The 21,682-nt window shown below is 56.7% G+C and overlaps 1 protein-coding gene across 3 annotated transcripts in view; it reads right to left on the bottom strand.

Moving 5' to 3' along the window:
- The window catches only part of GGA1 (golgi associated, gamma adaptin ear containing, ARF binding protein 1), a 19,128-nt gene extending 4,209 nt beyond the window's left edge, over positions 1 to 14,919 (bottom strand). The window contains exons 1-11 of one of the 3 annotated variants that reach the window (XM_040637486.1): positions 14,558 to 14,919; positions 10,743 to 10,827; positions 9,455 to 9,530; positions 8,360 to 8,458; positions 7,170 to 7,293; positions 6,620 to 6,720; positions 5,662 to 5,742; positions 4,488 to 4,628; positions 4,323 to 4,404; positions 3,099 to 3,206; positions 2,207 to 2,359 (exon numbers count right to left, since the gene is read on the bottom strand). In XM_040637486.1, coding sequence (XP_040493420.1) covers positions 2,207 to 2,359; positions 3,099 to 3,206; positions 4,323 to 4,404; positions 4,488 to 4,628; positions 5,662 to 5,742; positions 6,620 to 6,720; positions 7,170 to 7,293; positions 8,360 to 8,458; positions 9,455 to 9,530; positions 10,743 to 10,827; positions 14,558 to 14,600 — 1,093 coding nt within the window. In that variant the 5' untranslated portion in view covers positions 14,601 to 14,919. Of the gene's footprint in view, positions 1 to 2,206; positions 2,360 to 3,098; positions 3,207 to 4,322; positions 4,405 to 4,487; positions 4,629 to 5,661; positions 5,743 to 6,619; positions 6,721 to 7,169; positions 7,294 to 8,359; positions 8,459 to 9,454; positions 10,713 to 10,742; positions 10,828 to 14,308; positions 14,448 to 14,557 lie in introns of those variants that run through there. The other 2 variants (XM_040637487.1, XM_040637485.1) reach the window with 2 other exon arrangements.
- Positions 14,920 to 21,682: the final 6,763 nt, after the last annotated feature.

The following is a 21,682-nucleotide window of genomic DNA, read 5'->3' as shown; positions in this document are numbered from 1 at the left end:
CCCCCCCCCCCCCCCCCCCCCCCCCCCCCCCGTGTACACTGGCAGGCGGGAGCTGGGGCACACTCTAAAGGCCCTCTCTGCCCTGGCCTGTGGCCACAGGGCGGGCTGGCTGGGGCCAGAGAGAGCCGGGGGCCCTCTGCACGGCTCTGCTCGTTGGCCTGCCGATGAGCAGAAGGCAGTAGGTCACCAACCAGTTTGACCTCTGGCTGCCCTGAAGTGCCCTCGAGGCCAAGTTCACCATAGGCTTTACCTAGAGAAGACAAGTTATCCTGTTTCTAGCAAATTCTGAGTAAGTGAGCTGCAGCGTGGGGCGCTGGCGGGCAAGGGCAAGGCTCAGACAGCTCCCACTGCCGGGTCTCCTCCTCTGGGGACCCCGATGGGGGGTGACTGCTATGGTTTCCTACACCCCCCTGACGTGTCAGGCTCCGCTGATGCGGCCTCACTGACTCCTCACACAACCACGGGAGGTGGGTACAGGGCTGTCATCCCTCCTTCAGGGCTGAGGAAATGATGCCAAGAGGGGTTAAGGAATCTGCCCCAGGCCCCACAGCCACCAAGTGGCAGCGTCTGGGGTGGAGCATGGCCTCATTACTGGAGTTTGAACACAGCCCTGCCACTCGGTTGCGTGACCTCGGACTGGGGACAGACTCCCTGTGCTAATCTGTAGAATCGAGCCAACAGCAGCGTCCGTGTGAGGGGACCGTGACAGATCAGCCAACCAGAGGAGTGCCTGAAAGTGCCGGGACACCCTCGGCGATGACGGGAAGTCCGTGTTGCCTACCCTGTCCCCACCCTTCCCCCTTCCTGCCACGAAGAACCGTTTAGGACAAGCCCCCTCTGTGGTCCCAAGGCTTCCTCTATTCCCCGCAGCAGGGCGGGTGCTGCCCTGGCACTTCTGGTTCCTGTTCCCACATTTTCTTTGCCTTTGAGTAGAAACCAACGGAAGCCGGAGGCTCGGGGCTCTGGTGCAGCAGCTCAGGGGCAGGAAGTACCAAGCACACCTTGCTTCTCACGAGACGGTGGCTTTGCCCCAGCCGCTCGCCGGGGGCCGGCTCTGCTGGGGCCAGTGAGCCCAGGGGCGCTCTGCTCCTGGACCATCCTCTCCCTCGCGGTAAAACAGGGTCAGGGTTCCCTGTCCTGAGGTGCCCCTAGCTTGGAATGGAAAGGGGGCGGTGGGTGGGAAGCAGAAGCAGACCCACGGACACCCTGTGGTCCGACCCTCTCAGGGAGGGTGCCAGCTGCTGGGCCCGGAGGGCAGCTCATCCTGGTCCACTGTCCCCGCATCCCTCATGCCCCCTGCCAAGTCCTTCTGTCCCTTTCCTGGCTCAGAAGCGGAGTCAGAGCAGCAGAGAGGCTCAGAGAAGGGCCTCAGGATCGGAGTGCGCCCTTTGGGCAAGTCACCCCCCCTTCCTAAGCCTGGCTTCCACATCTGTAAAGCGGGGACGTTGGTGGCACCCGCTCCTGCGGTGGCTGGAGGGTGGTCTGGGATCCGACAGTGCGGGACCCCGGCACACGAGAGCTCCTTCCGGTCCATCAGGTTGGGTTTTTACCTCAGGTTTGGCTCAAGAGAACACAGTCTGACTCCTGCCTTCCGAGTCAGCTCCCCAACAAAACCTTCCAGATTCTTTTGACAAAGCTCAAGCTCTCTCTCTCTCTCTCTTTTCTTTTTAACAACTTCAGGGCCGTGACGAAGAGGCCGTCACCACGGCCTCCCACTTCTGAGCCCTCAGATGGGGCTGCTGCCCCAGAAAGCTGGACTCCTGACAGCTGCCCGGCTGGCCGGGCGTCCCCTGAGAGCACCTGCTTCCCCGTGGGCTCCGGAGCCCTGCCCCTGGCGGTGCCTGGGGTGCCTGGGGCTCTGGTGCCAGCTTCCCTGGAGCTGCTGGTGCTACAGGGCCGCGGCTCTCCCCTCTGCCTCCCTCCCTGTCCACGGCCCGCTGCCCAGCTGCTCCCCATTCTCGGCTCCGACCTGCTGCAGGGAAGTCCGGCTACTGAAGCCTAGGTGTGGTGGTGGGCTTACCAGAGGTGGGTTTAGAGGCTGGCCAGCCTCGACCACTGACTGTAAGAGCTTGTATGAACTCTTCCACCTCCCGGAGCCTCAGGCTCCTCCGTTGTGAAAGGGGCCTAGCACCCACCCCATCCTCCCAAGGACTCATCCCTGACCTGCAGCCGCCCTGCCCTCCTCCGGGCCCCGCCCCCTCCTCACCCAGAGACATGAGCTCATCGTCAAGCAAGGAAACTGAGGTGCTAGGCTGCTCGGGGCTGGCCGGGTCAGCAGGGCGGGTGGGCATGGCTGGATAGGCGGTGCCTGCAGGGGGGAGATCCAGGCCGGAGAGGTCCAGCAGGGCCGACGTGCTCCCTGGGGGAAAGGAAAGTCAGGCACACCCTGGGTGGAGGACAGTCAGGCTCCTGGAGGCCAAGGTGCCTGGGGGGGGGCGCAGCAAGCTATCCCCCCACCTCTCACAGCCCTCCTGCTTCCTTCCCCCTTCTTGGCCACATTGTCCTGGCCCCCAAATCTGTCACTAGGCTCTCTGTCTAGCCCACGGTGTTCTTTCTGTCCAGAACCTATTTCCTCCATCTCTCTACTTGGCCAACTGCCTCCCATCCTCTGAGGCCTCGCTTAAACTCTGCGGCTTCTGTGTAGTGCCCACCCCTGCACCCCTCCCTCCCCAAACAGGGCCTATTCTAACCTCCGTGGGCCCCTATGGCTGTCGCTTCATCCTGACTGGAGCTGAGCCTGCAATGTTCATATGTCAACCCCCCCCCACCTTCCGATAAGTAGACTAAGCCTGGAGGATACCATCCAGCCCCGCACAACAGGTGCCAGATTTATCAAGTGAAAGAAAGGCCTTCCTTCTTCTGCCTGTCCTTGCCAAACCCTGGCTCCCTCCCCCTCCGCCCCATGTCCAGACTTCCTCCCCCCACAGCTGCAGCCCTGGCACAGACTTCCCCCCAGCTCTCTCCCTAGGGCCCTTCCCCATCTTAAGGGGGCAGGGTCACCCCAGCAGTCACAGCCCCCAGCTCTGGAACCAGCGCCCGCACCCCAGACTCTGTGCTGCTCCAGCCTCGTGGGCCCCTCCCGCCTGCCACCTGCTCACCAGGAATGGAGCCGGCTGCGGCATCGCCGTTCACCTCCTCGCCCCTCACCAGCTGCTTGTACAGGTTGATCACCTGGGTGAGGTTGTCGTTGGCCTGCAGGATCTCGGCTGGACAGGCAGGAGGGGAGAGACTAGGTTGAAGGAAGGTGGGGGCCTCTGCGGGGAGAGGAGCACCCTGCGTCCATCCCAACCCGGCGTGAGGGGGTGGGGCCGGGGGCATCCCATCTGCTCTACTCGCTTGGGCCCTCTGCCACCTGCCCTCGTGCAGTGTCCCCGTCACCCTGACCACGGCGGCACGCTCTGGCCTCCAGGCCTCTGCACCGGCTCTGCTGTCCGGATGCCCCCCGCATATCTGCCTGGCTTCCTGGCTTCCTGCCTTCAGGTCTTCACCCTAAGTCCCCTCAGGGGGCCTTCCCTCACCCCACCACCTAGTCTCCTCCCTGCTTGCTGGTCTCCCTGTCACTGACGACCACCTGAAAAACTGTCACTGCTCACTGCGCCTTGGTTTCTTGTCTGTCTCCTCTCCTCGGGCTACACGCTCCGCTGAGGACGTGGCTTTGGTTGACTTCAAGCACACCATGCCCCCAGGGACTAGAACAGTGCCTGGCACAAACTAGGCTCTTAGCAAGGTTATCCCCTAGGGGCCGGGGCTTACAGGGGTCCAGGCAGCAAGTCCCCCGGGCAAGGCAAGGTACTTGGCACAGGGGAGGCCCTCAGTGAGCTTCCACTGAGTAGGGGCGGAGATGGCACCCAGACTGCGACCCCAGAGACTCTGGCTGACACGGGAGCAGAGAATAAGGACGAGAACCTGATACATGGCCCTGGCAGGAGTCACAGGGCCCAGCTCTGGAACTGTTCAGGCCTGGGGGATTTGTCCTCAGTTTCTAGCCCTTACCAGGGAGGCAGTGTCTGGAGAGGATCCCTGGACTTCCCGGGCTCTGCCACTGTTATGCTCGGGGACCAGGGCCGGTCCCTTCTCCCCATGTCAGCTTGTTCAGCTCAGGGGCAGGACACGAAGCACCTGAGTAGGGTCTTGGCCCATGGGATCTCCTAATCGCATCAGCCCCTGCTCTCTGCTTCTGCCTCCCTGTGATTGAGCCCAGGGTCGGTGCTGGAAAAGAGGGCCCCCTGGTGGCAGCTCCTGCCAACTGCAGATACTTAGCAAAGCCTAGGAGAGGAGACAGGAGGCGGAGGGAGGGACAGGACTTACTGCCAGGGGCTCACCTAAGGCCTCATCATTGTCCTCCGTGTCACTGGCCAGTCGGAAGAGCGTCGGCCGCATCCGCTCACAGCGCTGGTACAGCTCCTGGGGGCAGCAGGGTGGGGGGGGGCGGTCAGGCCGGCAGGGGCCAGGACGGGGTGGGGGCTGGGCAGAGGAGGCCAGCGCACCTTCATGAGGTCCTCGCTGCTGTGGGCGGAGGCCCCGCCCTGGCTGTGGTTCATCACCATCTCCGTCAGCAGCTTCACGTTGTTGTTCACCTCCTCGATGGCACTCACCCGCTTTGAGATCTTCTCCATCCGCTTCTGGTCCTGGGGAGGCAGCCGCCCCAGAGAGCCCAGGTCACAGCGGCTCTGAGCCAGGCACTGTCCACAGCACTCTGGAGTTTCCGCTGGCTTGCTGCGACCCTGCTACCCGGGGCTCGTGGCCAGGACTGGGCATTCAAGAAGGCCTCTGCCAACCCTGTGCTCGCTTGCTCTCCTCCTGCTGATGCCCCCTGGCCCCAGGCCTCTGCACGAGCCTGTCAGAACCTCCGGGGCCCTCAGACACAACCTCCGGGATGGCTTAGGAATCTGGGCCAAGTGCTTCTGGAAGACCAGAGCTGCAGACCTACACCTGCGGTTCTTCGCGACCCTCACCCTCCTTGCGTTTGTCCCTTGAAAGGAGGGGTCCGTACCTGAGAAGGTAAGGGAGCCTTCGTGGTCACCCAGTACAGCCAGAAACTAGGACAGCGACCCTCCCATCCCACGCCCACCGTGCTCACTACACATGTTCCTCTCTTGCGGGACAGAAGGTGGGCTTGTGCCGTGCCATCAGACGCAGTCACCCTCCTTGAGAGGGGCACCCCGGCCTTCCTCTGCACTGTCAGAGCACACGGCTTGCCCCTGGAAGACAACCTGGGACTTCTGCCCCGCAGGTCTCCAGACCGCAAGCTTTGCTGGCCTGCCCTCGTCGATAGAAACTTTCAGCGTGCACCCACAGCATCTGTATACTTACTGGGAAGTTAAACATGTGCGCTTCTCTCTTGTGACAAATATACGTATAGAAGCACCTTAAACATGGAGAGGCCTCATTTATTTTTTCCACGACCTCTCGTGGAAGAGGTCCTCTGCCTCACAGAAGCCCAACTAGAGCAGGTTAGCGCAGCTGCTGGGAAATTCTTCCCTCCACACAGGTCCTGGCTTTCCCCACTGGGGTCCCCCGATCAGTCAGCTCTTTCTTGGCCATGACAGTCCGTGACCTGGCCACTGCAGGGCTCCTCATTCGCACGCACACAACCCCCCTGGGCGGCCCAGCTCAAATCCCCATTCTGCCTCCTCCCCGCGCCGTGGGCTTGGCAGTCACCTCCTGCACCATCTCCTTGATGAGTTTGTTGGCTGCTCGGAGGTCCTCGGGGTGGGAGCTCTTCAGCAAGCGGGCCAGCATCTGCAGGGACAGAGGGGCATGATGTGACACCAGCACTGGGCCGGGGCTCCTATCCTGGCTCCCTGTTTCCTCGCTGCGGGGCGTGGGGTACTTAGTAAGCTCTCCGTGAAATGGTGAGCATCTGCCGACACCTAACGGGGGGCCACAGGACAACTGAAACACGGCACGTAAATGCTCCCCAAAGAAGTCCTCGACAAACGGTACAGAATGTTATGTTACTGTTGTCAGAGAATCTTTCTGGAAAGATGTACCAGGAACTCAATAGTGCTTACCCTCTGGGGCTGGCACTAGGCAGGTATTTACTTTTTTTTTTTTAAAGATTTTATTTATTTGAGAGAGAGAGAGAGAGATCACGAGCAGGGGGGGAAGAGTAGAAGGAGAAGCAGACTCCCCGCTGAGCAGGGAGCCTGATGCAGAACTCGATCCCAAGACTCTGGGATCATGAGCTGAGCTGAAGGCAGACGCTTAACCAACGGAGCCACCCAGATGCCCTAGACATTTACTTTTATCTCACCTCCTCTATAGTGTTTAATTCCCCCCCCCCCCGTGAGTACTTGCTTCTTTAACACGAAGTTGATAAAATTATCATCAGAAAGATCAAAGACAAAAATAAGCAAACTCCTGCTCAACTGATGAGATGCCCTCAAACTAATCCCAGGGACACGAGACATGCTCTCATGTCTACTAAGCACAGGGGTTCAGGAGGTGAGGCGCTCTGCACACAGAAGTGCTCGGTAAACTCCCCTATCACCCACCACGGTGACCTTGCCCCGCGTGGGGCTCTGGTTCAGGGCAGGGCAGCCAGGGCCTGGAATTCAGACCAAGGGGGGCCCTGAAGGTCCTCATGTACCCCTCCTACCCATCCCTGGAGCCTCACCTTGGATTTCTCCTCGTCTTCAAAGATCACATTCTTGGGTCGTGGAGGAGGAAGAGGAAAGGTAGCATCATCTGGAAGCTTGGGGTCGGACTTCACAATCCCTGGAGTAGACGGTGGTGGGAACATGTCAACAGGGCCTAGGGCCAGGGGGTGGGATGGGAGAGGCGGGGCAGGCGAGGGTAGGAAGGAGGGTCGAAGAGTCTTTCTCCAGCATGCTGACTCTGGACTCTGGTGGGCCAGGGGCTGGCTCCTGAACTACAATGTTGAATTGCGTGGCGGAGTTTAGGCACCCATCTTTTGAGGCCACTCTGTGGGGGCCACTCTCTGAGTGGAAGTTTGACCCAAACTCACCTCTCCATCCAACGGAGCTTCAGACAGAGCCATAAAAAGGCCCCACTAACTGTAAGTTCTTGAAAAGTTAAAGGGCAGCCCCACGACCTCGCTGTCAGAAGCTGCCCCCGAAGCTGCTAGAAGCCCCAGCTCGGGGCGGGGGGGCAACGGGGAGGGGAGGGAGGAGGCGCTGCTCACAGCCCACCCTCCGACGCCTCACCCTGCTTCTTCAGCATCTGGTAGGCCTCTGCGATTTTCACCTCCTCGGGCAGGCCGACTGTCCAGCTGTAGAGCAGCTCCGAGATCTTGTTCTTCACCTTCTCCGACGTCCGCGAGCCCAGGTACTTCAGAGACCGAGGGGAGAGCAGGCCGTTGCCATCCTCCAGCTCCCCTCGCTGCAGCCCCAACCCCTGCCCCAAGCTGGCTGCCTCCCCAGGACTCCCTTGGAAACCTCAGCCTGCAGGGCCCTGGCAACCCCCCACCCCCTGCCCCGCCGAGCGGTCTGGTGCAGACTGAGCTCGCCTCCTAGCTCTGCTGCCCCACCTGTGAAGCAGGGATGACAGCAGTGGCACCACGGCGAGGATGATGAGCTGACACAGGGAAGGCAAGGCACGGAGCCCCGCACCTGCTCACGGCCAGCTCATCTATGGCTTAACTCCGTGACCTCGGGAAGGAGGAGCCACCTGGCTTGGGGCTGGCCAGGGAAGAAGCGGGTATGGCCCTGCTCGGCCCCGGGTCCCACTCATAGTCTCTTAGCAAAAAACCAGGCTGAGGGAACTGGCTCTCACACCAGTCGCCTCCTGGGAAGAGAATGGGGGGCCGGCTGGGACATTCAGCTGCGCTGGTCAACAGAGGGGTGTGAGCGAAGGAGGGGCAAAGGGGGGGGGCTCTCACCCAACGGGCCTCGAACAGGTGTAGGCCCTATGGAAGGACCCCTCAGGCCAAGGCTCGGGCTTAGCCCATCAGCAGGCTCCACCACTCAGGGTTGGGGCCTCAGCATCCAAAGCCTCAAGAAGGCCACTCTTGTGAGGTGCGGACAGGGAGACCCTCCACTAGTGCCCCAGGTGGGGCGCTGCAGCCAGGTCCGCAGGGAGAGAGCACAGCCAGGGTGGCCGTGCTGCGTGCACGCCCCGTGGTCACCCCTCACTAAGCCTGAGCTGCCCCATCCGTGAGCAGCTCCAGAGCCGCCAGCCACTGGGTGGCCTGGAAGACCCCCTCCCGGACCTCCTGCTGCCCCGGACTCGGCTGTGAAGGACTGTGAGAAAGGCTCTGTTTGTGCCAATCAGACTTCTAACAGGGGGCTGAGCAGTAAAAGCGGGAACCCCAGTGCGAGGCACCTCCCACAGGGGGTCCTCCTTCCCCAACCCCCCAGTGACAGTGCTGGCCTGAGCTGGGGCTGGGAACACCCACCTTGGGAGACACGACCTTGATGAGCTCGTTGAGAAAGCGGAACTTGCCCACCTCGTCATGGAACCTTTTGCCGCAGCTCTTCATGCATGTTTCTAGCACCTAGTGTGTGGGGGGGACCCCAGGGAAAGGGGGTCAGAGGAGACAGCCTCCCCCCACACCTTGGCCAGGGCCCAGAAGCCCAGGAATGGGCATTCGGAGGGTGGGGGGAATGACTCCTGAGGACAAGAGAATTCTGAGGGTCAAAGGTCCCTGAGCCTGACCACCACCCCGAGGTGGGCCGGGCACCCTCGAGGGCTGGCAGTGCCTAACTGGCAGTGCCAAGGGAGCCCCTCCACGCCTGGCCACGTTTGAGCACCACTTGCAAATGATTTTCTTATTATTTTTCTTTGATGGTTTTTTAAACTTCAACAGGGACCATCTACTTTGCCTTACCCTATACATCTGTGAACTCACAGGACTAGCATATATTTGAGAAAACCCTATCCCATCAAAACAAACACATAACTATGAAAAGAAAAACTGTTTACCACCTGAGGTCAGCCTTGCTCTGTAGTGGGCTGCTAAGTGGCCCGTGCCCGGGGGACACACATAGTGCTCCCCTCTACTCTTCTGCTGACACAGCTTGGAAAGCTCTGCCCTGAGCTCGGTGCCAGTACTTGAACCCCCATGGGAAGGACGGCACCCTCCTGGGTCCGGAGACCTCTGATGGGCTGAGCTGGCTCCACACTGCTCCCCGGAGCTTTATAAACACGCAGATTCCTGGGAGCAGATACTGAAGGAGCTTGGGTTCAGCGAGCCTGGGGTAGAGCCCTCATTCAGTATGTACCCGGCACACAGCTGGAGCAGGGACCCCCTGGGCCAGACGATCCTAGGGGGCGTCCTCCCCACAAGAGGCCTAACTGTGCAGGGGCTGGGGCAGGAGGCTATGGGCCCCCAGCAGGTGGCCCAGACTCCTGATCTAGGCCATTCTGGCACCACTCCTTTGGCCTCTAAAGAAGAGCCTGATGGGACCCCCCCAAAAAACCTCAATCTTGGCCTCCCCAGGTGCCACCCACATGGTCGGGGGACAGACGGCACCCTCTCTCCCCTTCTCACCGTCAGGGCTTGGATCGCCTCCCACTCCTGCGGTGACTGGATCTTATGAGCCAACAGCCGGGTGGCAAGTGGAGGCCTGGGTGAGAGGAATGGCACAGATCCGAAACAGCTGGAGCCTGAGGCCCCCAGGGGAGGGCTGCCACACCCCCTGCTGGAACCGCAGCCCGTGGTCACTTCAGGGGGGCAGATGCAAAGGCCCAGCTCCTTTTCTGATCGATGGGGCCGGAGACAGTGGCCCGAAAGGGCAGGGCCAAGTAAGGACGCGGAGCCAGGGACCTTCGAAAGGTGTGAACTCAGCCCCTCAGCTGGCTTTGCTGAGAACTGTGAGCTGGAGAGGGGGCCACAGCCTTCAAGGGCCCGGTTTGGGAGTAACCATGACAATGGACCATGAAGGACAGGCAGACAGAGCTCCCTGGGCATTTGAGGAGGCCCAGGACATGTTTCTGGAAGAAAGCAAAGCAGCTTCACATGGAGGTGGCAATCACGTCTACGAGATCATAAAAGACCCATCACCAGTGACCGTGACATTGAACATGGACCGAGAACTTAGAATGGACGAGGCACCTTACGTGCCTTTTCCTGCCCAGCCTTCAGGGGGGCCTCCAGAGTCGACAGCATTCTCGCCCCCACTTTACAGAAGAAACGGGAGGCTTGCCCGGCTGACTCAGCTGCCAGAGGGACAGGATTTGCACCCCAGCAGCTGGACTCTGGGTCGTGCACATCACAGCGTACGCACCGCCTCCCAGAGCAGAGCGCTGGCACTGGCGGAGGTGCAGTGGAGATGAAGCCCTCTGGCTGTGCTCCCCAAACTTGAGCACCACGTGGGGAGCCTGCTAGCAAGGCCAGCCCAAGCTCCCTGCCATTCTAGTCCCTGTCTGCACCAGGCCCCAAATGTGCATTTTTGATAAGCACTAATTCTAATACAGGTGCTGCTCACTCTTCCTTGAGCAAAGGGCCTGCGGGCCTCCTCCCAGCTGGGGAGCATGTCCCAACAAAGCACTGGCTGGGGCTCAGGTGGGCCTGGGCTTAATCAAGCCCAGGACTACCATTTTCTTTGTGGGGAACCCCTGAGTCCCCTGGGCCTCAGCTTCTTCACCTGTAAAATGGGTTCAGTGAAGCCCAGTTACAGGGTGGCACAGATTATGGTCGCGGTGCCATCATTAGTTTGTGAGCACATTTAGAATGAAAATGGAGTCTCAACCCACTCATGTCGCTGCCTGAGGCCAGGGTCTGGAGCAGGCACGGCAAGATTCCATTGCGTACGTGAGCAAAAGAGGAGGCCACCTACCCCTCAAAGTCCTCGTTGAGCTGTTCGCAGAAGCCGTTGATGCTGGCCCAATTCAGCTCCTTGTTCAGGGGGTTTGTGGCTCTGTCTGCAGGAGGAGAGAGGGCCAGCGTGGCCTGGTGAAAGGGGTCCCTGCCTCTCCCACCCCCTAGTCTGGCAGCAGGGCTGGTCAGTAGGGGCTGGGGGTAGGACTGAGCATACAGAAAGACTCCCCTTGATTTCCTGCCCCAACAGCTCCAAGAGCTGAGTGCTATCTTTCAGCCGCATCAATGGGCAGATGGGCTCCTGTACACTGGTTCCCCTTGCAGCCTCTCCCCCATAGCCCTACTTTTAGAGATGGTGCTCAGGAGCCGATCCCCCGCTCCCTAGGGTTCCCATCTCCGCAGCTGCACGCCTGTCTGCCTGCCTGTACCGCCTCTGATTCTGCTCCTGAAAGTGTCCTCACAATTCTCAAGGAATTTACTCACTCAGATCCAGCGGTAAGGAAAATAAAAAAAAAAAAAAAAGGCACAGTTCTGCTCTCAAGAAGCCTGTGGCTGGGAAGTGGGCCAAGGGAAGCTAGGTTCTCGATACAGTGTGACAAAGGGAGGCGAAGGGGCCATGAGCAGGGGACTCAGCTGGGCCTCGGGCCAGGGAGGCTGCCTGGAAGAGGCAACACTCAAGCAGGAGTTCACCGGGCTGGGGATGGCATGAGAGCCGTGAGTAAGGAGAGATGGGATCACTGAGCACAGGGCAGAGCAAGAAGGACCTTGGTGAGGACTGCGGCTCAGACATCACCTCCTCCACGAAGTCTTCCCTAACCCTGGCTCCTGCCCGGGCTGGCCCTGCCGATCAGCTGTGACCTTCATCAGCGGGCCCAAGGCTGCTGTTGCACCGCATCCCAGCCTCCTGGGCACATGCCCATGTCCCCATGGCCAATGAACGAATGAAGGAGGGCTCTGCTGCAGGCAGGTGGGCGTAGGTTCTGGGGGAGGCTGAACCCAGGAATGGGTAGTGGCCAGGAAAGGGCACAGATCTAAGGAGGGGGTGATGCACCAGGCCAGACAGTCCTCTCCCTGACACCCAACGTGGGTTAAAAAACAATCAAGTAGCTCACGTAACCTCCCTGAACCTCTGTTTTCCCATTTGTGAAGTTGGAGTGAAATGCGGACTGATTTAGATGACAAAACACTTGACGCAGGTGGGGCCATGGCGACAGCCAGAGCTGGATCTTCGCCACCTCCCCAGAAGCCTGTCTCTAAGCTTCACCCTATTCTGGCCTGTTCTGCCCAAGCCTGACATTGAGCAGGGCTATGGAGGGAACACAGCCCAGCAGGTGGGACACAGAAGGATCTGAGGACAGAAGGAGGCTGGGGGTCCAGCATGTGGCGCCTGCCCCGTTGGGTTCTATGCTGTGGTGGGAGGCCCAGAGCTCTGGGATCCCAGTGCCTGGCAGCCATTTATCCCATTCATATTTAGTCAAAAAATATTCTGAGTGCTGGGGCCATAGAAGTGAACGAGACAAAATCTCTGCCCTCCTGGAGCTCACAGCCCAGCAAAAGAAACACCGACTACTCAGATAAACAAACAGAATGCCGTATGCTGTTGTGAAGTACCTTAAAGAAAGTCAAAGCAACGAGAACGTATAGAAGGTGTTTTGACTGCGGGGGGGGGGGGGTGGCTGCTGCTCTCTCTGGGAGAGCTCTCAGAGGTGCAGCTGAGCAAAGATCTGAATGAAGCATTTTCTCTCCTGGTACAAATCTCTGTTCCAGGAGCCCTGCAGAGCCATCTAGTCCGTCAGGGAAAGAAAGCCCCTGCTGACCGCCCAGAGACCCAGGAATAGGCATCATTCCCACCCAACAAGGGAAAGTGAGGCCAATCTATTCTGCCTTCTAGTCCCCCAACATGGCCAGAAGCTGGGGAACACCAGTCTGGAGTTAGAAAGATAGAATGGAGCTGGGTCTTGCCCTCTCAATGACATCTGGCTGGGGGACCCTAAAACGGGAAGTCCCTTACAAGTATCGGACACATGAGTCTGAGTGAGGACAGAGAAGCTAGTTCTAGAAACTGCTCCTGAGTCAGAAGCCAGTGAGGAAGAAGCAGTGGCATCATGAGACGTCAGCTTTCTCCCCTGCATTGGGCTCAGAGTGAGAGCCACTGGGTCCAAGGAGGGCTGACCAACCTCTCTGGCCGGGGGCCCCCAACCCCCAGCCCTCTTACCTCTACCCTGGGGGGTGCACTTTCCCTGGCAGGAAGCAAGGGAGAACACCCAGGGAGGGCAAGAGGGAAGTCTTTCACAATAGAGCACGACTCTACCCTGTCACTCCACGGTGGTGACAATATCATCATTTACCTACCAGTAGCTACTCTTTACCTCCAAACCACTGCCAAGGGAAGAGCTTATAATTTCGGTAGGGCACAAAGGGGAAAAAAAAGAGAAAACAACTGTACCCTCAATCTATTAGAGTCCAGCCTACTGCCAAACCCAGGTGTCCTGACTCCTGTTTCTCAGATCAGGCTCTGGACTCTCAGAAAATCCCCACTGTTGCTAAACCGGAGAGGTTTTGTATCATCTTCAGCTCAAGTCCTGAAGTTTGTCAGACCTGTTAGCCAGGGCCCTGCCCATCCTCCCAAGCTGCTGCTGGGACCTGGACACTTGTGGCCTTCTGGAACAGTCTCAATGGCCACCTAGTGCTTCCTTTCCATGCCCTCCCCCTCCACTGGCTAGACCGACTCCAAACATGCCTGGAAATGCTGTGGTTCTGGGGCCAACCTCAGGGTTCAATTCTGCTAAAGACTGGCTCAAAAAGGGCTGGCCACGACCGCAAATCACCCTGCACAGCTCCCTGGTGTGCCTGGGGCCAAGGAGCTGAGCTGAAGGTAGACCGAGGGCTTCCTGATGCCCTGGCACAGACGTGGGCCAAGGGGAGAAGAGACTTGGGAGGCAGCTGTCATTAGCCCAGGGAGAGTCCAGTGCCGGGGCTGTGAGAGCCAAGGACTCCATCAGCAATATGGGATACGGAGGTCAGGTGGAGGGTGTGAGGGCTCAGAAGCCTGAGTAATAGGAACCAGTGCCTGAGGACACAGAGAAAAAGGGGTTCAGGGGCTTTGGAGAAAGCTCAGCAAGGGCTGGGAAAGGGACCTCGGGTGGAGGTACAGAATCTGAGGGGCTGGGCTGAGGGCAGTGATAGAGAACTTGACATTACTTCTGGAGTCTCAGATGGGACCCTCCCGAGCCTGTACGGTTTGAGGGTTTCTCACTGGGTGGCCAGAGCTCGGAGGATCTGATGGGCCGGTGAGTCCTCCCCTCCTGGGTGAGGAACGCGCAGATCTGAGAGGAGCTGCAGGCTCAAGGAACGCACAAGAAGGAATCATGCCATGCAGGGCCAGAGAGTGGAGGATTTGGGGCCCAAGGACAGTAGGGTCCCTCCCTCTGGGGTCTGGGGTACAGCGCTAGGGCCGCTGGCTTGCCCCCTCCCGGGCCCAAGGGAATGACTTGGGGTGGGGGGTTAGCTCCTCAGTGGAAAAGTCTGGGCCTCAGGGGCTTGGAGACTACTGTCTCGGTCCTGGGGGTTCTGGGCACAGCTCACTTCTCCCCGAGGGTCGCGGCCCAAGGATCGGATGGGTGGGCGGTGCCCGCTCCCACCGTGGGTCCGCGCGGCTGGTGCGGTCTTCCTTCACCCTAGGGTCGGAAGGACCGGCTCCGGGCGCCGCCTCTCATGGACCGGGGGCGGAGCGTGGGGAGGGGGCGCCGCGTACCCCGCCCCCGCCGGGAAGGGGCCCGCCTCGTGCCCCCGGTTCCGGTTCCGGTCCGGCCCGCGCCCCTCCCGGACACTCACTGATTCGCGCCTCCAGAGTCTCCGGCTCCATCGCGGGCTCCATCCGCCAAGGGCCCCCAGCCTCGGCACCGCCCCCCGCCCCCCGCTGCTCTCGCGGGACCACCTCGGCACCGCCCTCCGCCGATTAAAGGGGCAACGTCCGCCCCGACGCGCGGGAGCGGCGCACAGGAGCGCTCGGCACCATAGAGACGCGAACGAGCTCGCCTAGAGCGTCACCTGCTCTCCCAACTCCTCCCCCCAGGTGGTGTCTGCGTCGCGGGCTGGACCCGGCGCCTGCCTTCCCGTTCACGGCGCTCAGGCGGGAGAGGAAGCGGAGGGACTGGGGACCGAGAGCTGCACCATGGAAACCCCACGGGACGCTGTAACTCGTTGTGCGTCACGAAGATGCCCGTGACCGCTTCCGGAAAAACGCTCCACGGCCATGTTTCTGAGGGGCTCTGAGATCACTTCCGGAACCCTGAGGGGATACTTCCGCTTAGATGAGAAAGTGGGAGGGTTCCTTAAAAGGGCAATGACGTACGTTAGCCGCGGCGAAGATGACAAGTCGAAGTTTGTTGAGGGCTTACAGTGTTCCAGGAGTTGTTCTAAGCACTTTTTATGCGTGAATGCATTCACTCCCCACAACAAACCCATGAGCCGGATAGTTTGTCTGAGGTCACACAAGTGGCAGAGCCTAAACCCTGTGCTATCTCTGCATTCGTTCTGCGATCTTTTAATGAACTGCATTTGCTTTGCTCTGTGATGGCGCTGGAGGAGAGAGGCAAGACCGGATATTTATTACAATGTGGTAGGGGAAGCCTATAGGGTAGTGGCAACTCAGGAGTTTGCCTCGACTAGAGTTGAGGGCTAGGAGGGATGAGGGAGGGGGTCTTGTCAGGGGAGGTTTGTTTCAGAGGTGACATTTAGCTGAAAGACAGACGGATTTCTCCGGGTAAACCTGGTGCGAAAAGATATTTCAGGTGGAGGGAACCAAACGTTTCAGGGCTCGCAGGGTAGAAAGAGTACGATGCATTTAGAAAATTGAAAGCATATCAATAGGGCCCCAGAGGATGTTGGCCTGGAATTAGGCCAGGGCATGATCTTGCAGGTCTGTGCTTAGCTTTTTTTCTGTAAGCTATGTTGGTGTCGTTAAAGAGTTTCATGGGGGGCGACGAAGTTAGGCTTTTGTTTTAGAGCGGTCCAGGCGGCAACAGTGGGGAGACGGAACAGGTGCGGGATAGTGTGAAATCAGGGAGGGCAGAATGGACAGATTTCCTAGCCTCGGTATCTTTTCTCCTGCCGTTTCCGCCTCCATCAAAGGTCTCCCTCCTCTGGCTTTCCCTCCCGCGGCGCCGGATCACCAGGTGACGTCACGCCCGGGGGGAGCCGGTCCCCGGCTCACCCGAGTCCGTTGCAGTCTATCGCCCCCTGGCGGCCCCCCGGGGAACCAGTCCATAGTGCCCTCTGGAGCCACCCATTCCCAGGGACAGGGTTAAAGCCGCAAAGACTAGGAAATCTGGTGAAGCCGGTTCGGCTTGGTGAGCGCCTTGGTGAACGACCTGAGTCACCTTGCAGAACCGCAGTGACCTCATCTGGGAGATGAGGGGGTTGTGCTGGGTCAGTTTTTCCCCCGAAACTCACCATTCAGCCAACTGCGATGCTTTTCTAAAATTCTCTTCCGCAGGCCATTGAAATTATGTAGGAAAGGGATACGTATGTGTATTGCGTTCCTCAATAAAAGCCATAACCTAATGTGTACTTAGACCTCTTTCTGTTTCTTTTACTACTGAAATGAATTATCCCAGAAATAGAAGGCAACCGTATTTACCCCACTGATGTAGGGGTTGTCAGGAGTCACTTTTTATTTATTTATTTGTTTGTTTGTTTGTTTGTTTATTTATTTATTAATAAAGATTTTTATCTATTTATTTGATAGAGATAGAGACAGCCAGCGAGCGAGAGAGAGAACACAAGCAGGGGGAGTGGGAGAGGAAGAAGCAGGCTCCCAGCAGAGGAGCCTGATGTGGGGCTTGATCCCAGGACCCTGGGATCAGGGCCTGAGCCGAAGGCAGACGCTTAACAATTGAGCCACCCAGGCGCCCCAGCAGTCACTTTTTAAAGGTAGCATAGATTTGACCTGGATTCAAATTCTGACTTCAGTGCTTTCCAAGATGTATGACCTTGCGCAAATCACTTAGCCTCCCTAGATCTCAGGCTTCTCATCTGAAACATGGTTGCGAGAATCCAAAGCAATGGGGTCTGCAAAGTGAACCCCCCAGCACATGCTCCCTACCTGCTTTCCTTGCCGAACTTTTCTCCTCAGTACTTACCTTCATTACTTATTTTCTTTTTTCATTGTGTTTTCTGGTCACTCTTCCCTACTGGAATATAATCTCCATGAGAGCAAGGAATTTCATTTGTTTGGTTCACTCGTGTATCTCCAAAGCTTTAAAGAGTTGCCGGTACACGGTAGGTATTTGATAAATCTGCATTGAATAAATGAACGAGTAGAAACTATTATTTCATAAATTTTATGGAGAGAGGGGTGCAGGAACGTGCCCCACATGTCAACGTGAATGTGTACATATGTGTGGGGGAGCCAGGCTGCGCTCTTAAGAAAGGCTCTGGGCTGTGTGTCAGTGAGTCCCAGAGAATAGGGCTTGGTGAGGGAGACTCAGGAGCTGTAGCCAGGCAGGTCAGGCCTGGTACAGACTGGGGGTCACTGGAGAAGGTGCAGGAGGAGGAACCTGAGGCTGGTGGAAGGAAGGAGCACAGGAAGCAGGAAATGCAGTGCTTTGGCCTTTGAAAGCTGTGTCCGTCTCTACTGTTTGCAAATGTCTTGCTTTGAGTGACATGGGAACCCTGGGGTGGGGAGACAACAAGAAAGCTGAGCTGTCCTTGAAGAACCGTGCTGACCTCCAAGGGCTTTATGTCCCAGACCCTTCCCAGGAAAACCCCTCCAGCCCTAGAAAGGCTGGCAAGGATGGGTAGGGAAGGGGGAAAGAGGAAATGGGGGAGAGATCTTGGAGGGCAAGTAGGAAAGCAGTCAATCCTTTCCTGGGGGCGGGGAGGTGTAGAAGGCCCACGAACAAGCTGAGACATGGCCTTAATTCCGGCCCCCGTGACCCCAGCCAGAATCTTCCTTCCAGGCCACCCTCTGGGGCTAGGGGGACAAATAATCATATGGGTGTCATTGTGTCCTGTAATCCTCACGCAGACCTCAGAGCTGGGTGTTATTCTCTCTGTTTTACAGATGAGAGTTCTGAGGCCCCGTGTATGGATGTGGTTGGCCAGTGTGGCCACACGGCCTCCATTGCAAGAACCGTAAGACCCAAGTCCTTGCCTTCAAAGGACAGAAAATACAAAAGCAAACAAAATATGCTGAACTCATTGTAAAAGGACTGCCATGGGCTGCCGTGGGGTGGAGGCCAGGTGCAGGGTGACCAAGCAGACCTTTCTGATGAGTTCACACTGTAGCTGAGAAGACGCTAGCTGTAGGAAGGGTGTCCAAACCAAGACACTAGCCAGTGCAAAGGTCTTGGGGTCATCTGACTCAGCAAACCCCAGTCCAAATTTGAGCTCAAGCTTGAGTCTCTGCACCCAAAGTCTGTGCTTGGTTCCAGAAAACACGATCCCAGGTTCTACTGCTGGCTGGGAAAGCAGGCATCAGAGAGATGAGAGGGTGCACGCAGCTTACGTATCAACCACTTACGTATGTGCACAGGGACAGGGACAGGGGCTCCTGTTTTCCAAATCAGAACCAGGCCACGTGGTATAGGGAAGATTATTGCCCTGATTTATTAATTGACATAAATGAGAAGTCTCACAAAGCATTAAAATTCAGCCCTAGTTCCCCGTACATTTCATAAATTATCTTTATTGAAAAGATTGACCTTTGAGGTGGAAGGAAAGAGAAATTCAGGGCAAATCTAAAGCCTCTATTACAGAAAATGATCTAATTGGTTATTTACGATGGAAGCTGTCCCAGAAAATCTGGATTGCCTGAAATAACGGGACAGTGAACGTAGGACATGGTTCACAGGGCACTGGATCATGTCTTGTATGTGGAGGGAGGATTGAGGGCCCTAGAGAAATGAACTTGTTCATTGAACTTTTCCACATCCTGGGGGGTTGGGCGTCTCTCCTGTAACAGTTCATTTCAGTGTCTTTGCTTTGATTCCATGACAAAGATAATTTGCTACCAGTTACTGACTCCCCTGCTGTGTGTGCCAACAACTTGACTTCAGTAGTCAAGTGTGCCATGACTTTTGTACATATATCACACCCTTGAGGTGGGGATTAATCTCCCCATTTTACAGAGGAGGAAACTGAGGTCCAGCGAGGTTAAAGGAGATCTTGATGGAGGCTGCAAGTTAGTGGGGAGCGGGGGCCAATTTCTGTTTGATTTCCGAGGTTGCGCTGGGGCTACTCTGTTGATTTTCTCCGAGGTGACTACCTTTGTCAGAATCCCCTGCGGAGGGGCACCTGGGTGGCTCAGTTGTTAAGCGTCTGCCTTCAGCTCAGGGCATGATCCCAGGGTCCTGGGATCGAACCCCGCATCGGGTTCCCTGCTCTGCTGGGAGCCTGCTTCTTCCTCTCCCACTCCCCCTGCTTGTGTTCCCTCTCTAGCTGGCTCTCTCTCTCTCTGTCAAACAAATGAATTTTTAAAAAATCTTTAAAAAAAATCCCCTGGGGAACTAAAGAACACAGGTTCCTGGACACAGGCTCTTGGACAACCTCCTATTCAGTTTGGACTTGCTGGGGGTGTGGCCCGGGAATTCGAGGTCCAAAGGTAGCCTTACCATCCCCTGCTCCCTGAGCCCCTGCACCTGCCCACTTTGGATCCTCAAGGACCTTAGATCTGAGATGGGCACATTTAGTGTTATGCAGACTCACCCCTGAAGGTCCGGCCAGAGATCATATGGATGATCTCTCCAACATAGTGGGACCCCGGTTCCTGGCCTCCCTCTGCCCCAGCTCGTTGTAACATCACCCTTCCCCTGCTCTGGTTCTCAGATATACCAAATGACGTCCACACTTTCCGGGGACTGAATTGTATGTCAACCCAGGTGGTAGGGAGGAAGAAAATCCCCCCTTGCCCCTACACCCCTTTCCAGCGGGTAGGGAGATCTGGTTTACCAGGGGGCTGTGGCCACAGACGCCACACTATGACCCTCACCCCACTGGCTGGAAGGAAGGAAGAAACCCCAGAATTCACCAACTGGAAGGCAATATTCAAACATGGCCCTTCTCTAATTGCTGATGGACAGATGCTTACCCTGTGCCCTGGGGGGATTTACATTCCACAAAACTGATAAACCTATAAACAAACAATATAATTTCAAATGGGGTGATGCCAGGACGACCACGCACCAGGGAGCTCTGAACTGGCTGCACAGTCAACGTCCTGTAGGGGTATATTCTCAGCGTTGCAGGGGTGGGGGTTGCGTGTTGAGACTGATGATCCTGGTGGTGAACTGAGCGGTGAGAGAGAGGAGGTGCCCTTGAGCAGGGAACTAAAGTAGGAGCAGGAATTCCCTCCCCAAGAGAAGGGGACAGTATGTGGGAAGTATGGCTTGGCCGGAGGGAACGGTGTGCAGGGCAGAAGAGAGCAGAGCTATACGTGACTGTGAGTCCTGGATGGCGGGGGGATTAGAGATAACATGTTACCACACCTAGCATACAGTAGGCACTCAATAAATGCTAAATTAAAGAAGGCTCTGAATGGTGACTAGTGCTGTTATAGTGGGAGTGGCCCTCCGTTCTATTCCCTAGTTTTGGGTTTGGGTTCTACCCCTTTGTCTTCCCTTTCCCCCAAAGCTTATACCTTCAAGGTATCTGTCTTCACCTCTCCCTCCGGAGCTCTGCATACCCATACTTTTGTCTCCCTGCCGGAAAAGGATGCCAAGTACAGCCGGAAAGACTTGGATAAGCTCCAAGACAGGACTTCCTTGTCTTTCTGTCCGAGTTACGCTGATAGGAGGAGGGGGCAGGGCACATTTCCCACAGAGAGAATTCTGGAGCTGGAAGAAATCTCTGAGATCATTTATCTAATCCAGGGGTTTTCAATCTTTTTTTTTTTTTTTTTGACAGATACCCAATGTAAGCAATGCGTTTTACATAAGGAGTTTTATGGAGGCTGAAGTTTATAAAAATTTGGAGACCTCATTAAAATAAAAGAATATAAAATTACACATGTGAAATTAGGTATTCATTGAGAGTGAGAAAATAAATTCCTATGGATTACAAACTTTAAAAAGCCGACAAGTACCATACTCGTAAGATCAGAACAATAAGAAGTTTTTTTTTTTTTTTAAAGATTTTATTTATTTATTTGACAGAGATAGAGACAGCCAGCGAGAGAGGGAACACAAGCAGAGGGAGTGGGAGAGGAAGAAGCAGTCTCATAGCGGAAGAGCCTGATGTGGGGCTCGATCCCAGAACGCCGGCATCACGCCCTGAGCCGAAGGCAGACGCTTAACCGCTGTGCCACCCAGGCGCCCCACAATAAGAAGTTTTTACCTAACTACCTGACATGCCATTGTAGTACATTTTTAAAAAGGATTTTACTTATGCATTTGAGAGAGAGCATGAGCGGGGGGGAGGGGCAGAGGGCAAGGGAGAAGCAGGCTCCTTGCTGAGCCGGGAGCCTGATGTGGGGCTCGGTCCCAGGACCCTGGGATCATGACCTGAGCCAAAGACAGACGCTTAACCCACTGAGCCACCCAGGAGCCCCCCACCTTTTTTTTTTTTTTTTTTTTTTCTGCTAATCTAGATTGTTCTCTTAGTGGCCAGCAGGAGGAGGCAAATGCTTTCTCTCTCCTGGAGAGAGGTTACCCCTTCCACAAACTCCTAAAAACATAGTGCCTGTACCCTGTGGCTGTAACCTACTCCAGGTGGGGCCTTAGGAGGAAAATGAGTGAAAGAAGTTGCCATTACAAACTCTAGGCAAGCCCTGATTTTAAAATAATTCTGTTGTGGGGCCCCCGTCTGGCCCAGTCGGTGGAATGTGAGACTTGATCTTGGGGTTATGAGTTCAAGCCCCGTGCCGGGTGTAGATGTTACATAAAAATAAAATCTTAAAAAAAATAGCTCTATTGATATATAATTCACATACCATATGACTCAGCCATTGAAACTGTACAG

Source organism: Ursus maritimus, unplaced genomic scaffold (genome assembly GCF_017311325.1).
Source record: "Ursus maritimus isolate PB19 unplaced genomic scaffold, ASM1731132v1 scaffold_21, whole genome shotgun sequence".
Classification (NCBI taxonomy): Eukaryota; Metazoa; Chordata; class Mammalia; order Carnivora; family Ursidae; genus Ursus; species Ursus maritimus.
This window is presented reverse-complemented; position numbering and strand designations above follow the sequence as displayed.